The following is a 16075-nucleotide window of genomic DNA, read 5'->3' as shown; positions in this document are numbered from 1 at the left end:
ACAAAGACGCTTCACAAGAGAGATGGAATCGCAGTACCGACAAAACAAGCATAAAAAGATTAAAAGCACGATAAAGAGACGTAAAGATATACAGTGGGGGAAATAAGTATTTAGTCAACCACTAATTTGCAAATCGTGGTGGAAAATAAGTATTTGGTCAATACCAAAAGTACATCTCAATACTTTGTTATGTACCCTTTGTTGGCAATAACAGAGGCCAAACGTTTCTGTAACTCCTAACAAGCTTTTCACACACTGTTGCTGGTATTTCGGCCCATTCCTCCATGCAGATCTCCTCTAGAGCAGTGACGTTTTGGGGCTGTCGTTGGGCAACACGGACTTTCAACTCCCTCCACAGATTTTCTATGGGGTTGAGATCTGGAGACTGGCTGGGCCACTCCAGGACCTTGAAATGCTTCTTACATAGCCACTCCTTTGTTGCCCTGGCTGTGTGTTTGGGATCATTGTCATGCTGAAAGACACAGCCACGTCTCATCTTCAAGGCCCTTGCTGATGGAAGTAGATTTTCACTCAAAATCTCTCGATACATGGCTCCATTCATTCTTTCTTTTACACAGATCAGTCGTCCTGGCCCCTTTGCAAAAAAACAGCCCTAAAGCATGATGTTTTCACCCCCATGCTTCACAGTGGGTATGGTGTTCTTCGGATGCAATTCAGTATTCTTTCTCCTCCAAACACGAGAACCTGTGTTTGTACCAAAAAGTTCTATTTTGGTTTCATCTGACCATAACTCATTCTCCCAGTCCTCTTCTGGATCATCCAAATGCTCTCTTGCGAACCGCAGACGGGCCTGGACGTGTACTTTCTTCAGCAGGGGGACACGACTGGCAGTGCAGGATTTGAGTCCCTGGCGACACATTGTGTTACTGATAGTAGCCTTTGTTACTGTGGTCCCAGCTCTCTTTAGGTCAGTCGCTAGGTCCCCCAGTGTGGTTCTGGGATTTTTGCTCACCGTTCTTGTTATCATTTTGACGCCACGGGGTGAGATCTTGCATGGAGCCCCAGATCGAGGGAGATTATCAGTGGTCTTGTATGTCTTCCATTTTCCAATAATTGCTCCCACAGTTGATTTCTTTACACCAAGCGTTTTACCTATTGCAGATTGTCTTCCCAGCCTGGTGCAGGTCTACAATTTTTTCTCTGGTGTCCTTCGACAGCTCTTTGGTCTTGGCCATAGTGGAGTTTGGAGTGTGACCGACTGAGATTGTGGACAGGTGTCTTTTATACCGATAATGAGTTAAAACAGGTGCCATTAATACAGGTAATGAGTGGAGCCTCGTTACACCTCGTTACAAGTTAGACCTCTTTGACAGCCAGAAATCTTGCTTGTTTGTTGACCAAATACGTATTTTCCACTCTAATTTGGAGATAAATTCTTTAAAAATCAAACAATGTGATTTTCTGTTTTTTTTCCCCACATTCAGTCTCTAATGATTGAGGTTTACCCATGTTGACAATTACAGGCCTCTCTAATCTTTTCAAGTAGGAGAACTTGCACAATTGGTGGTTGACTAAATACTTATTTGCCTCACTGTAACAGAGCTAGGGATCATGGTGGCTAAGAAAGAGTGAACAGGTGTGTTTGGAGTCTGGATTTGAAAAGTGAAAAGGTAGATCAGGGGGTAGGGAGTTCTAGAGCCAGGGGGCACAGTGACTATAAGCCCTGGAAAATGAGTCAACAAAGCAAAAACACAGCTTGGATCCTCAAAAATTGGTGTTAATTAGCATAAAATATAATGGTCACAATATAGGTACTGCAACCAATGCAGACTCGAGAAACGCTTGGTTTAATACATGTCTAAATACTTGTATAATACATGTTTTTGGACAGTTATTTTGTGTTTAGAGGTACTTAAAGGGTTAATTCCGACTTACGCGGAAATTTGGGTTATATCGCCAGCCGAGGAACGGAACTCGTTTGTGACCCGGGGACTACCTGTAATGTGTTAATAATTCCACACAAATAAGTCTCTTCAGAGTATAAGTCACACACCGGGCCAAACTAATTTATAATTAAATTTATTGTCATAAAATACAGTACTTAATTGAAGTCCAGTTTAAGTAATTCGTAGGGTTGTTCCGATCATGTTTTTTTGCCCCTGATCCGATCCCGATCGTTTTAGTTTTAGTATCTGCCGATCCTGATATTTCCCGATCCGATTGCTTTTTTTTTTTGCTCCCGATTCAATTCCAATCATTCCCGATAATTTTTCCCAATCATATACATTTTGGCAATGCATTAAGAAAAAAATGAATAAAACTCAGACGAATGTATACATTCAACACACAGTACATAAGTACTGTATTTGTTTATTATAACAATAAATCCTCAAGATGGCATTTACATTATTAACATTCTTTCTGTGAGAGGGATCCACGGATAGAAAGACTTGTAATTCTTAAAGGATAAATGTGACTTTGTATATTATGACTAAATATTGCCATCTAGTGTATTTGTTGAGCTTTTAGTAAATAATACTGTAGCCATTTAACTGTTCTGCCCAAATGCATGATGGGAAGTGCAACCATGACTGTGCGTAGTGGTACCAATTGATATATCTTCTCTGCGTTGGGAAATCACATAAGGTGTTAAGAAGAAGATCAACTACTGGCTTTCTTCCCCACATTGCTTCCCACGATATTTCTCATCGTAGGGAGAGGGATTGTAAGGCTTTAGCCAATTACAAAAAGGCTCCAAAGGATGCCAAAATTCACTCTCCTCATTTTACGCTGTCTTTTAGCTCTATATATAGGTAAAACGGCGCCATTACAGATTAAACGTGACAATGCGTGAGTGGGTCATGCAGTGCATGCATTAATTGCGTTAAATATTTTAACGTGATACATGTTTTAAGAAATTAATTACTGCCGTTAATAGGATAAATTTGATAACCCTACCTTAAGCCTAAACTAAAGACTCTGGATGAGTGTAACATATTATGTCTGTAACGTTAAATACAATTAGAAAATGATTTAATTAAAAAATATATATATATTAAAAAAAGGCATGTCCGATATTTTTTTGCCGATTCCGATACTTTGAAAATGACGTGATCGGACCCGATTGATCGGGATCGGGACATCCCTAGTAATTTGTTGTTGTTTTTTTTTGTTCGATCGCTCCCATTTCCAATGGATTGGACGTCTAGTGCTGTCAATGGCAGCCAAAGAGGGGGGGAAAAAATGTTCTTCCTCTGGCCAAGATGCACCCTTCCACCAATTAGTTTATCACTCGCAGACGTTCAATCTATTTGAACTGGGAGTTACCCTCACACTTCAAATGGATTTGAAGTCTAGTATCGTCAATGGAAGCCAATGAGTTAAGCATTGTATGACCAAGTCATGATAGCAATTACTTAACATTCGAATATGTAGTAATTTAGTATTAAAAAAAATTAAAACTTGGCATTGGTCCGGGATCGGAATTGGCCGATAACGGGCTGAAAGGGATAGGAATCATGAGGCAAAAAAAAAAATGTATCGGTGCACCACTATTTATAAACTAACTTCAAACTAGTTGCCATAGAAAATGAACTTTCCCCAACACAGACTGGAGCGCACTTATAATAAACAAAGTGACAAGTGGTCAAACTTGCTGTGTTAGCGACTCCCTTGAGGGCAAAACTGTGGTTGCTCTTCCTTCTAGTATTCTAAAGATGAGGCAGTTTTTTTGACTCAACTTTGTGCCAACTACGGCAGTTAATTTTTCAGCGGGTGTGATGGCTGTACACCAACTTGGAAACTGCTACTGTTTTAACAAGTCATGTCTAGGTCATCCTAATCTGCTTGTTTATAGATTAAAATCACATGGTATGTTGTACAAAAGTCATGAGGACTTGTGCAAAGGTTCCCTATCTTGCCTATTATTAACATGACCTATATTGCATTCAAAACAATTGGAGGGAGCAACTTGAGACAATCCCAGTCAAAAGATTTTAACTCGATGACACTGAAATATGATCATTCACTTCCAGCCCTCTCAGTTCAAAATGGATTGAATGTGATGTCATGTTTACATTTTACAGTACGGCAATTTGCGGGAAATTGTGTCTCATATTTTCCTGACATCTTCACTTTGGAAAAAACTATCAGTGTTTACTGGGAAACTGCCACATTTCTTGTACAGTTTACTTTGAGCAACTGCATTGCAGAAGACACAGGCAACTATCCAAATGGGTCAATCTGTAGTTCCTGGGATATTTCGACAAGCCACATTCAGACTAGAGGTGCAACAATTAATCGACAACTATTTTGATAACCAATTAATCATTTAAGGACCTTCTTCAACTTAAACATGTCAAAATTCTTGAAATTTTTAACATACATATAAATTCTCAGTCGTAAATATCAGATTTCTTCATTATATTTTTGTCAAGTCAAAGTAGGACATGTACAAAAATCTGCTTTTACTTTGGAAAACAATTCAGATTTTTGCCAATTTTCGGACATCTTACTGTCTAAATTAGTTTCTCAAGTAGGCTGCAACATCTAATCATTTAATTGATTTAAATTAGGGCTGTCAAACGATTAAAATTTTTAATCGAATTAATTACAGCTTAAAAATTAATTAATCGTAATTAATCGCAATTCAAGCCAAATATAAAATATGCCATATTTTTCTGGAAATTATTGTTGGAATGAAAGATAAGACACAAGACGGATATATACATTCAACATACAGTGGGGAGAACAAGTATTTGATACACTGCCAATGGGAAAACCCATTGGCAGTGTATCATGTATCATATGTGGAATTAATTTGTGGATGACATCAATTTGTATTGCGGCAGCCAAGTGTTAACAAACGATTCAAAGGTGACTTTAAAAATCTTTTGCGGCTTGACTTTATTTTGACTTGAAACTCGCCTGACAGCAGTTGTAAAAAATAAATGCTCCTTTGTATTAATTCTGTCGGTGGTTAAAAAAAGAAATGTAAATCCTCAAATTGCCCAAAAATGAACAAGAAGGGGCTCCAAATGGGCAGGAAGTTACCCTGGAATGCCCCAAAATCATCAGAAAGTGACCTATAATCCAACATAAAATGATCAGAAATCAAGAGGAAATGACCAAAAATAAACTGGATACCTGTAAGTACCCTACAATTAACAAGCAGGTGACTCAAAATTAACTCATTGTCTACCATTGACAACAATAGACATTCAATTAATTTAACCTGGGGGAACTGGTTGTGAATGCTCATCTTTCAGCGCCAAATGCAAAAATATCTTCAATTACTATCAAGGGCGTAGGTTTGAATAGGGACATAACACTACCAACTTTTCAGGATCCTCAAATAGTCCTTATAAGCAACCTTTTTTTTTTTGCAGTATACAATGAGTTCAGTCATAGAGGTAATTTAGATCAGGGGTATCCAACTCCGGTCCTCGAGAGCCCCTATCCAGCTTGTTTTCTATGTCTCCTTCCTCCAACACACCTGACTCAAATAATCAGGATTGTTATCAGGCTCCTGCAGAGCTTGCTGATGAGCTGATCATTTGATTCAGGTGTGTTAAAAGAAGGAGACATGGAAAACAAGCTGGATAGGGGCTCTCGAGGACCGGAGTTGGATTGTCTTCTCATATGTTGTAAGGATAGAATAGACCCTAGCATTATTAAATGAATTATTTTCACTATGTTCAGACTTACATTTATTCCTTTTCACTTGCTGAAAATGCCAGTCAATTTTTCCTCCTCAAAAGCACATTTGATTGGCTGTTGACTTGACCCCACCCCTCCCACCACACAGACACACGCACACCCACAGCCCTGACAGATTAATGTCGACAACATTAATCTCTTCCGCCCCTTTCAGAGAGGAAAGTTTTTTTTTTCGGCCAGCAGCAGCCACTGTAAGTAATATAAAAAGGTGGGCTGTCAAACACTTAAAATTTTTAATCGAGTTAATTACAGCTTAAAAATTAATTAATCGGAATTAATCGCAATTCAAACCATCTATAAAATATGCCATATTTTTCTGTAAATTATTGTTGAAATGGAAAGATAAAACACAAGACAGATATATACATTCAACATACGGTACATACAGTTAGTACTGTATTTGTTTATTATAACAATAAATCAACAAGATGGCATTAACATTATTAACATTCTCTTAAAGCGATCCATGGATAGAAAGACTTGTAGTTCTTAAAAGACAAATGTTAGTACAAGTTATAGAAATTTTATATTAAAACCCGTCTTAATGTTTTCGTTTTATTAAATTTTGTAAAATTTTCAAACAAAAAATAAACTTGTAGCTCGCCATTGTTGATGTCAATAATTACACCATGCTCACTCATGGTACTAACTAGGGTTGTTCCGATCATGTTTTTTTGCTCCCGATCCGATCCCAATCGTTTTAGTTTGAGTATCTGCCGATCCCGATATTTTCCGATCCGATTGCTTTTTTTTTTGCTCCCGATTCAATTCCAATCATTCCCGATAATTTTTCCCGATCATATACATTTTGGCAATGCATTAAAAAAAAATGAATAAAACTCGGACGATTATATACATTCAACATACAGTACATAAGTACTGTATTTGTTTATTATGACAATAAATCCTCAAGATGGCATTTACATTATTAACATTCTTTCTGTGAGAGGGATCCACTGACAGAAAGACTTAATGGATAAATGTGACTTTGTATATTGTGACTAAATATTGCCATCTAGTGTATTTGTTGAGCTTTCAGTAAATGATACTGCAGCCATTTAACTTCTGCCCAAATGCATGATGGGAAGTGCAACCATGACTGTGTGTAGGGGCACCAATTGATATATCTTCTCTGTGTTGGGAAAGAATATAGGGTGGTAAGAAAATGATCAACTACTACCTTTCTTCCCCACATTGCCTCCCACATTATTTTAATTGCTGAGAGAGGTATTGTAAGGCTTTAGCCACATAAAAAATGGCTCCAAAGGCTGTCAAAATTCTCTCTACTCATTATACGCTGCCTTTTAGCACTATGTATAGGTAAAACGGCGTCTTTATAGATGTAACGCGACAATGCGTGAGTGGGTCGTGCACCACATGCGTTAATTATTTAACGTGATTAATTAAAAAAAATTAATTACCGCCGTTAACGCAATAAATTTGATAGCCCTACTTTAAGCCAAAACAACTCTGGATGAGTGGAAGACATTTTGTTTGTAACGTTAAACACAATTAGAAAACGATTTAAATAAAAAATATAGATATATTAAAATAAGGCATGTCCGATATTTTTTTGCCGATTCCGATACTTTGAAAATGACGTGATCGGACCCGATCGATCTTAAGTACTAACCCATCAAATCAGTTGGACCCAAACGCCAGCAGAGGGCGCCAAACACGAAAAAACAAGTAACAAGCGGACATTACACTGTACGGTCATTTTAGTCTGTTTGAGCGGGGCATGTGCGTTAATTGCGTCAAATATTTTAACGTGATTAATTGAAAAAAAAATTCATTACCGCCCGTTAACACGATAATTTTGACAGCCCTAATAAAAAGACGTCAATGTTGTGGAAGTGGGGGAGACACCTCTAACTTTGCTACTCCAAAATCGGAAGTGCATCAGAGTTAGCGTAACATTAAACAGTTTAAACTTGCTAACCTGCAAAACTACTGCGGTCAGGCCAGTCTCCACAAAAAACAACAAAGTCAAGCTAGCCGTCCCTCATTTGGATCATTGTTTGCCTCTCATCCTTGTTTGAGTGTTAGGGTAGTCTAGTATGCCTCAGATGTTGATCAGTCCTTGGATATATGAGGTTTTTTTTTCTTTTTTTTTTTTCCCAAATCACTTTTATATAAATTCTTTCGTTCGAGTCTAGGGGTGCTCCAGTGTACTACCCCCCCCCCCCTTTTTTTTTTTTTAAATAAAGGTACTTGCACTCCAAAATATTTCCTTAGTACTTTTTAAAAACAAAGGTTTGAATCGAACGTTGAATCACCTTAACCAATGAACATGAAAATTAGTATAAATCAATAGATTTATTTGGCATTGATCATTTAGCCTATCGTTTAATTAGGTTCATATTCATGAGAAATGTAGCCCTGACCTCCGTTCAATAGTCTGATTGGTCTTATTAATGTCCCGTCCCCAGGAAAAAGTGTACATACAGGTTATGCTGTTATATCGTCCCTACCAGTGCTGAAACCAAACCTACGCCCTTGATCAAAAGTATCCAATGACAACAAATTTCTGGTCATCTTTGGTAATGCAAAAACAAATAATTGCGTTTTGAAACTTTTGACAACCCTAATTCTCTGTCATTCGTGAACTGATAGTCTTAAATTATTGAATAATTGATGACTTAATCGCGGAATTATTGTAACCTGCAGGTTACGAATTAGCCAGTTGAGGACATCCATGCTTTGTCACAACCTTCAGCCTGTAGTGAAGTAGTAGAACATTACTGCTTGTTTTTATATTCTTCAGTGAAAGCTTGTCACCTTTGCCTACAGTGGTATGAAAAAGTATCTGAACCTTTTGGAATTTCTCACATTTTGGCAACAAATCACCGTCAAATGTGATCTGAGCTTTGTCAAAACCACACAGATGAAAAAACTGTCTGCTTCAACTATAACCAAACATTTATAGGTTTTGATATTTTAATGGGGATAGAATGCAAACAATGACAGAAGGGGGAAAAAATAAGTAAGTGAACCATCACATTTAATATTTTGTGGCCCCCCCTTTGGTAGCGACAACTTCAACCAGACACTTTCTGTTGCTGTAGATCAATCCGGCACATTGATCAGGACGAATCTTGGCCCATTTTTCTCTGCAAAACTGCTGTAGTTCAGTCAGATTCCTGGGAGGTCTGACATGAATTGCTGTCTTTAGGTCAAGCCACAGCATCTCAATGGGGTTCAAGTCTGGTCTTTGACTAGCCCACTCCAGAACGTGTATTTTGTTCTTCTGAAACCATTCTGAAGTTGATTTATTTCTACATTTTGGATCATTGTCTTGTTGCAGCATCCATCCTCTTTTTAGCTTCAGCTGTCTGACAGACTGCCTCAGGTTTTCCTGCAAAATATCCTGATAAAATTTTGAGAATTCATTCTTCCATTAATGATTGCAAGTTGTCCAGGCTCTGAGAAAGCAAAGCTGCCCCAAATCATGATGCTCCCTCCACCATGCTTCACGGTGGGGATGAGGTGTTGATGTCGTTGAGCTGTTCCATTTTTACTCCATGCATTGTGTTGTATGTTACTCCCAAACAATTCAACTTTGGTTTCATCAGTCCACAAAATTTTTCCTAAAACTTCTGTGGAGTGTCCAAGTGCCTTTTTAGGAACATTAAACAAGCAACAATGTTTTTTTTAGACAGCAGTGGCTTCTACTGTGGAGTCCTCTCATGAACACCATTCTTGGCCATAGTTTTACAAATAGTTGATGTGTGCACAGAGATATTGGACTGTGCCAGTGATTTCTGTAAGTCTTTAGCAGACACTCTAGGGTTCTTTTTTACCTCTCTGAGTATTCTGCGCTGATCTCTCGGCATCATCTTTGGTGGACGGCCACTCCTTGGGAGAGAAGCAACAGTGCCAAACTCTCTCCATTTGTAGACAATTTCTCTGACTGTCGATTGATGAACATCCAGACTTTTAGAGATGGCTTTATATTCTTTCCCAGCTTTTTCAAGGCAACAATCCTTGATCGTAGGTCTTCAGACAACTCTTTTGACCGAGCCATGGTCCACATTAGACAATGCTTCTCATCAAGACATTTCTTACCAGGTGTGTGTTTTATAGTGGGCAGTAGGGCTGAACGATATTGGAAAAACTTACACTGTGACTTTTTGGGAGTTTGCGATATATATTGCAATATTAAAACTAAAAGAATTTTCACCAGATGACTTGAATAGCTTTGTTTGGGAAGACTTTGGTTGACTCACCATGACCACATTGTAGTCATATAATACAGTTTACTCCAGGTTAAGGGGTTTCATCTGTGAATTATAAAGATTCATGTATGTAAAAAGGTACCAGGAGGCCACGTCTCTGTACACTTGCTGCTTATATGAAGCAAAACAAAGGTTTATGTGTTAAAAATACAAACAAAAATTGCACGTCCTGCGATAGGACTATTGCGCATGCACATATCGCGATGGCGTTGTTCAAACGATATATTGTGCAGGCCTAGTTGGCAGGGCAGCTTTAGACCACTCATCAGTGATTAAGCACACACCTGACTTGCTGACAATTGCTCTTTAGGTCTTCTTAGGCAGACCGTTCCCTTACTTATTTTCCCCCTTCAGTCATTGTCTGCATGCTATCCTCATTAAAACATGAAAACCTATAAATGTTTGGGTGGGTTTAGTTAAAGCAGACACTTTACATTCATCTGTGTGATTTTGACAAGGATCACATCACATTTGATAGTGCTTTTATGCAGAAATGTGAAAAATTCCAAAAGGTTCAGATACTTTTTGATACCACCGTACTTTTAAGGCCAAACATAAAAAAACAATCAGATCTGACAAAAACAGAAATCTGATTCTTAGTTTTAAGACCTGCTGTCTGAATTAAGACTTTGGAAAGCCTACAACCTCGTTATTCTAAGACCAAGACCACACAAACTGACAAAAACACAAATCTGATTCTTAGTTTTAAGACCTGCTGTCTGAATTAAGACTTTGGAAAGCCTACAACCTCGTTATTCTAAGACCAAGACCATACAAACTCCAATCTCAGATGCATTCGGGTTATGAGGACAGTCAACATTCTTCAGGTATGATAAAATCGAGGAAAGAACAACACGTTGAAAACTAGCTGTTAATTTTCGACGACAATACTGTCTCATTCAAAAACAGCAAGCTGTCTTACCTGGAAATAGAACGACTTCTTCACCCAGGCCCGTGGAAACAGCCCCTTCGCCATCGCAAAAATAGATCATCTCAAAACTGGAGAACATCAGTCAAACCGAGCCAACGCAGAGCCAATCCAGCGTCTCGTCTCGCCTCGCGTGAGCAACCGACGCGAATGAATGGACGTCATTTCATTTCACCGATGTGGCTTTGGGCTTCTGTCCGTTGCAACATTTGCAGCAAAAACAAGTTCTAAACGCGAGGTAAGAAGACAGAAAACAGCAGCGGAGCCGACTCGGGTTAGTGCGCATGCGCAGTCAATACGAAGCCGTATTTAAAAAAAAAAAAAGAAACATTGGTAGTCTCCAGCTCATTGACTGATTCAGATATTTATTAATTCTGCATAAACTTAAAAGTGTGATAAAATGAAGTGTGAGAATAGTTTGGGACTGTTTCCGTTATTTTTCACAATAAAAGTAATGCTATATGTTTTTGTGAGTTTTTTTTTTTTTTTTTTTTTTTTTTTTTGTGGGGGCTACCACTACTACCACAATTTAATGTTTCAAGATTTAGTTAATTATTTATGTGATATTTTTTGGACATGTATTTTCTAATGGGTGCACACTTTAGTTAATACTTGTCTGAATGCTTATTCGATTTTATTTGCCAATTTGAGGTAACGACCACAGCTGTGTAAGATCTGCCACCTACCATTCTGAAGGGGGGGTTATTTAAGTTGATTCAATTATGATTGTTTGGAGTAAAGTTTTCACAGTTTGTTTAAATGCACATTAATTATTGTTTGAATATATGTATATTTTCCATCTGTTGTTGTTTTATGAAGTTGACAATGTTTGGTTAATTTGTCATACCTCCTATGCCTCAAATATTAATATTTATTATTAGCAAATGAACTGAAAATATTATCTCGACCCTTGGACCTAATTTCCATCCTAATTATATGATTTAAAAAAAAATGCTATATAACATTGGTGGGGACAATATGGCATAACCTGAATGTGCACTTTTTTGCTGGGAATAGGACATAAATAAAACCAAACAGATAGAATGAACGGGGGCCAGGGCTAAATTTGTCACGGATATCAACCTAATTAATTTAGAGGCTAAATCAGGGGTGGTCATTACGTCGATCACGATCGACCAGTCGATCGCAACGTGGGTAGCTCGAGGCCACCCAAGATAGTTAATTATGATTATGTTGTGTGTATGTTCTGTTGTGTGAGCAACGTATGAGTTTATGCAGCACTCTCTCTCCAAGCAGCTTCTTGCTTGCGTTTTTCTGGTTGTATAGTTTCCAGCAGAGTTCAGTACATTTCTCACAGTTTAATTAACGTTAACAGTAGAAAACACAAACAGAAGGACATTTCTCTCTAAGCAGCTTCCTACTCAAGTTTTGCAGGTTAGCAAGTTCACAAAGGCTACGTTCATACTACAGGTCTTAATGCACGAATCCGATTTTTTTGTGTTTTTCCGACTTGAGTGAGGCATTAACTTGATGGTCTGAACGTGACAAGTTGCATAGAACTGGACCATTTCAAATCCGATCTGGGTCACTTTCGTATGTGGTTCAAATCCGATCTGGGCCACATTTTTCCAGACTGTCGCGGCGGTCTGTACTGTCCAGTCTCTCAAATCGGAATTCATCCAGCAATTACGTCATCAAAAAGCGAGAGAGTACTGTAGCGGTGCAGCTGTGCGTCATTAGCGCCTAGCTTGCCTTGAACACGGCTTTTAAGGAAGGGTCGGACTCTTTGTCAGGGAATTAAAAAAATAAATAAAAATGGAGCTGTCCTTCAAGTAAAACACTACTGCATTGACTTAATAATGGTGGGGTCAATTACAACCATTAAAACATATGGGAAGACAATCTAAGTTAAATGACCTACAGTGCTGGCCAAAAGTATTGGCGCCTCTGCAATTCTGCCCTCCAATTCTGTCAGATAATGCTCATTTTCTCCCAGAAAATGATTGCAATTACAAATGCTTTGGTAGTAGTATCTTCATTTACTTTGCTTGCAATGAAAAACCACAAGAGAATAAAAACAAAAAATTAAATCATTACAAAACTCCAAAAATTGGCTGACAAAAGTATAGGGACCCTTTGAAAAATCAAATTTGAGTAATTAACAGCACGTGTTACCTACCTGTGGCACATAACAGGTGGTGGCAATAACTAAATCACACTTGGAGCCAGTTAAAATGGATTACATTTGACTCAACCTCTTTCCTGTGTCCTTGTGTGTAACACATTGAGCATGGAGAAAAGAAAGAAACTGTTTGGTAAAGAACTGTCTGAGGACTTGAGAAGCAAATTTGTGAGGAAGCATGAGCAATCTCAAGGCCACAAGTCCATCTCCAAAGACTTGAATGTTTCTGTGTCTACCGTGCGCAGTGTCATCAATAAGTGTAAAGCCCATGGCACTGTGGCTAACCTCTCAAGATGTTGACAGAAAAGAAAAATTGACGATAGATTTCAACGAAAAATTTTGCGGATGGTGGATAGAGAACCTCGACTAACATCCAAACAAGTTCAAGCTATCCTGCAGTCCGAGGGTACAACATTGACAACCCGTACTATCCGTCGGTCTCTGAATGAAAAGAGACTCTATGGTAGGATACCCAGGAAGACCCCACTTCTGACCCAGAGACATAAAAAAGCCAGGCTGGAGTTTGCCAAAACCTACATGAGAAAGCCAAAAACGTTTTGGAAGAATGTTCTCTGGCCAGATGAGACAAAAGTAGAGCTTTTTGGGAAAAGGCATCAACATAGAGTTTACAGGAAAAAAGGAGGCCTTCAAAGAAAAAGAACACTGTCCCCACAGTCAAACATGGCGGAGGTTCCCTGATGTTTTGGGGTTGCTTTGCTACCTCTGGCACTGGACTGCTTGACTGTGTGCATGGCATTATGAAGTCTGAAGACTACCAACAAATTTTGCAGTGTAATGCTGGGCCCAGTGTTAGAAAGCTGGGTCGCCCTCAGAGGTCATGGGTCTTCCAACAGGACAATGACCCAAAACACACTTCAAAAAGCACTAGAAAATGGTTTGAAAGAAAGCACGGGAAACTTCTAAAGTGGCCAGCAATGAGTACAGACCTGAAACCCCGAGAACACCTGTGAAGAGATCTGAAAATGGCAGTTTGGAGAAGGCACCCTTCAGACCTGGAGCAGTTGGCCAAAGAAGAATGGTCTAAAATTCCAGCAGAACATTGTAAGAAACTCATTGATGGATACCGGAAGTGGTTGTTCGCAGTTATTTTGTCTGAATGTTGCGCTACCAAGTATTAGGCTGGGGGTGCCAATACTTTGGGGGGGTCAGTGGGAGGGTTGCCCTCCCCCTTCAAATGGATTGGACGTCTACAAGTGACAAACTAATTGGTGAGAGGGGGCAAATACAGCAGAAGAACGACTGAAAGTGACACGATTAGACATTTACCATCATCATGGGAAGGGCAAGAAGTCCTCCTTTTTTTACGGTTGTGTGCGTAGTTGGCGGCCATCATGGGTACTAGATCTTAACTAGATCTCGGAAAGTGCATTTTGCGCAACATCGGTACTTTATTTCCTAGTAGTCACTAATACCAGATATATATGTTATGTAAAAAATCAAGTTGTCACATGACTGGAAGCCAAATATTTACTTGTTTTATACTCAGAACTAAACATTTTAGATCACTAAAGATATTACCCATGTTTCGATCTTTTTTTTTTTCCAGAATAAAATCTGCCATGATGGCATTTGAGTTGGATTCAAGGGCTTTTGATCGATTTTCTACCTTAATAATCAGTTACATTTTACCTTAAGCAAATAAAAAACACAAAGCAATTTCGATGTTTTGGACTGTTTTGTTGCCAAAGCATTTCAGATATTTGAATTAAAACCACTGTTGTGAACAAAACGGCATATCTTAAAAGATGATCATGTTTATTGATGTTTTGCGATCAATTACATTGGAGCGTTGTTTAATCATTCAATTTATTGTTACAGCCCTATGGTCCCTTCCTCGTTAATCCATTCTTTGAAGCATGTTATGGGTTGCTGAAGCCTTTCAAGGCATTTTTTCAGCCGGAACTTTGTACAGGTGATCTCAGATGGAAAGTATTACTTTTTGTAACCTACCAGGCCTGTTTTTCAATGTAGTGAAAAAGCAAAACAATAATAAAACCCTCTGCAAACACAGACAATGTAAACTCCACACCAACCTGAAGGTTAAAAAGTCAGCAATTCAGAGTAAGTTGCCTACGTGCAAAGCGAAGGGAATGTTTATGAAGATATTCTATTAAAAGTTGTTAAAATTGACCTCAACTAGATGCCTTAAATACTTTCAGCGGTACGGCGTAGGTTTGGTCTCAACATTGTCGGGACAATATTACTGTAATGCATAAAATGCAAACAATGATCCATTTTAGGGACGACTAGCTTGACTTTGTTATTCCTTGTGTAGGCTGGCCTGATCGCAGTACTTTTGCAGGTTAGCAAGTTTAATGTTATACTAACTCTAATGCAGGTTGGACTTTCAGTAGCAAAATTGTTGGTGTTTCCCCCACTTCCACAACATTGACGTCTTTTTACATGTCTTACAGTGGCTGTTGCTGGCCGAAAAAAAAAATTCTAATATCCCTCCTCTCTAAAGGTGACGAAATCTGTTGGGAATGGTTGAGTCTGTCTGTCTGTCTTTGTGGCGGGACAGGGGGCGTCAAGTCATCAGCCATCCAAACGTTCATTTGGGGGGGGGGGGGGGGGGGGTAGACCAGCACATTCAGCAAGTGAAAATGGATAAATGTAAGTCTGAATATAATGAAAATAATTCATTTAATAATGGTAGAGTCTATTCTATAATTACAACATTTGGGAAGACAATCTAAATGACCTATATAACTAAACTCTTTATATAATGAAAATAAGGTTGCTTAAAAGTTGGTGGGGACAATTTGAGCATCCTGAAAAGTCGGTAGAGTGATGTCTCCTACCGTCAAATGGATGTCTAGCACCGTCAATGGCAGCCAATAAATTAAATGCAGGATTAATGACTTTTTTTTCATTAAAATTTTTTCTAAAGATAATTTTTCATTATTTTCTTCAAAGGCCCTCACTAAAGTCTATGAACAAACAATCAGAAGTTATTTCTAATAGCTTTATGGACAACATTTGGGTTTATTAATTCCTTAGCTACCATTGACGGCGACAGACATCCAATTAAATTTGACTGGGACGACTAAAAGTGATCATTCAATA

At 38.5% G+C, this 16075-nt stretch overlaps 1 protein-coding gene across 2 annotated transcripts in view; it reads right to left on the bottom strand.

Moving 5' to 3' along the window:
- Nucleotides 1–11197, bottom strand: part of dipk1aa (divergent protein kinase domain 1Aa) — a 32427-nt gene extending 21230 nt beyond the window's left edge. The window contains exon 1 of one of the 2 annotated variants that reach the window (XM_057856862.1): nucleotides 10840–11197. In XM_057856862.1, the coding sequence (XP_057712845.1) occupies nucleotides 10840–10893 (54 nt within the window). In that variant the 5' untranslated portion in view covers nucleotides 10894–11197. The remainder of the gene's footprint in view (nucleotides 1–10839) is intronic. The other variant, XM_057856861.1, reaches the window with a different exon arrangement.
- Between the last annotated feature and the right edge of the window lie 4878 nt (nucleotides 11198–16075).

The sequence above is a fragment of the Corythoichthys intestinalis genome, chromosome 14 (assembly GCF_030265065.1).
Source record: "Corythoichthys intestinalis isolate RoL2023-P3 chromosome 14, ASM3026506v1, whole genome shotgun sequence".
Taxonomy (NCBI): domain Eukaryota; kingdom Metazoa; phylum Chordata; class Actinopteri; order Syngnathiformes; family Syngnathidae; genus Corythoichthys; species Corythoichthys intestinalis.
The sequence above is the reverse complement of the archived record's forward strand: the minus strand, read 5'-3'. Positions and strand labels throughout refer to the sequence as shown.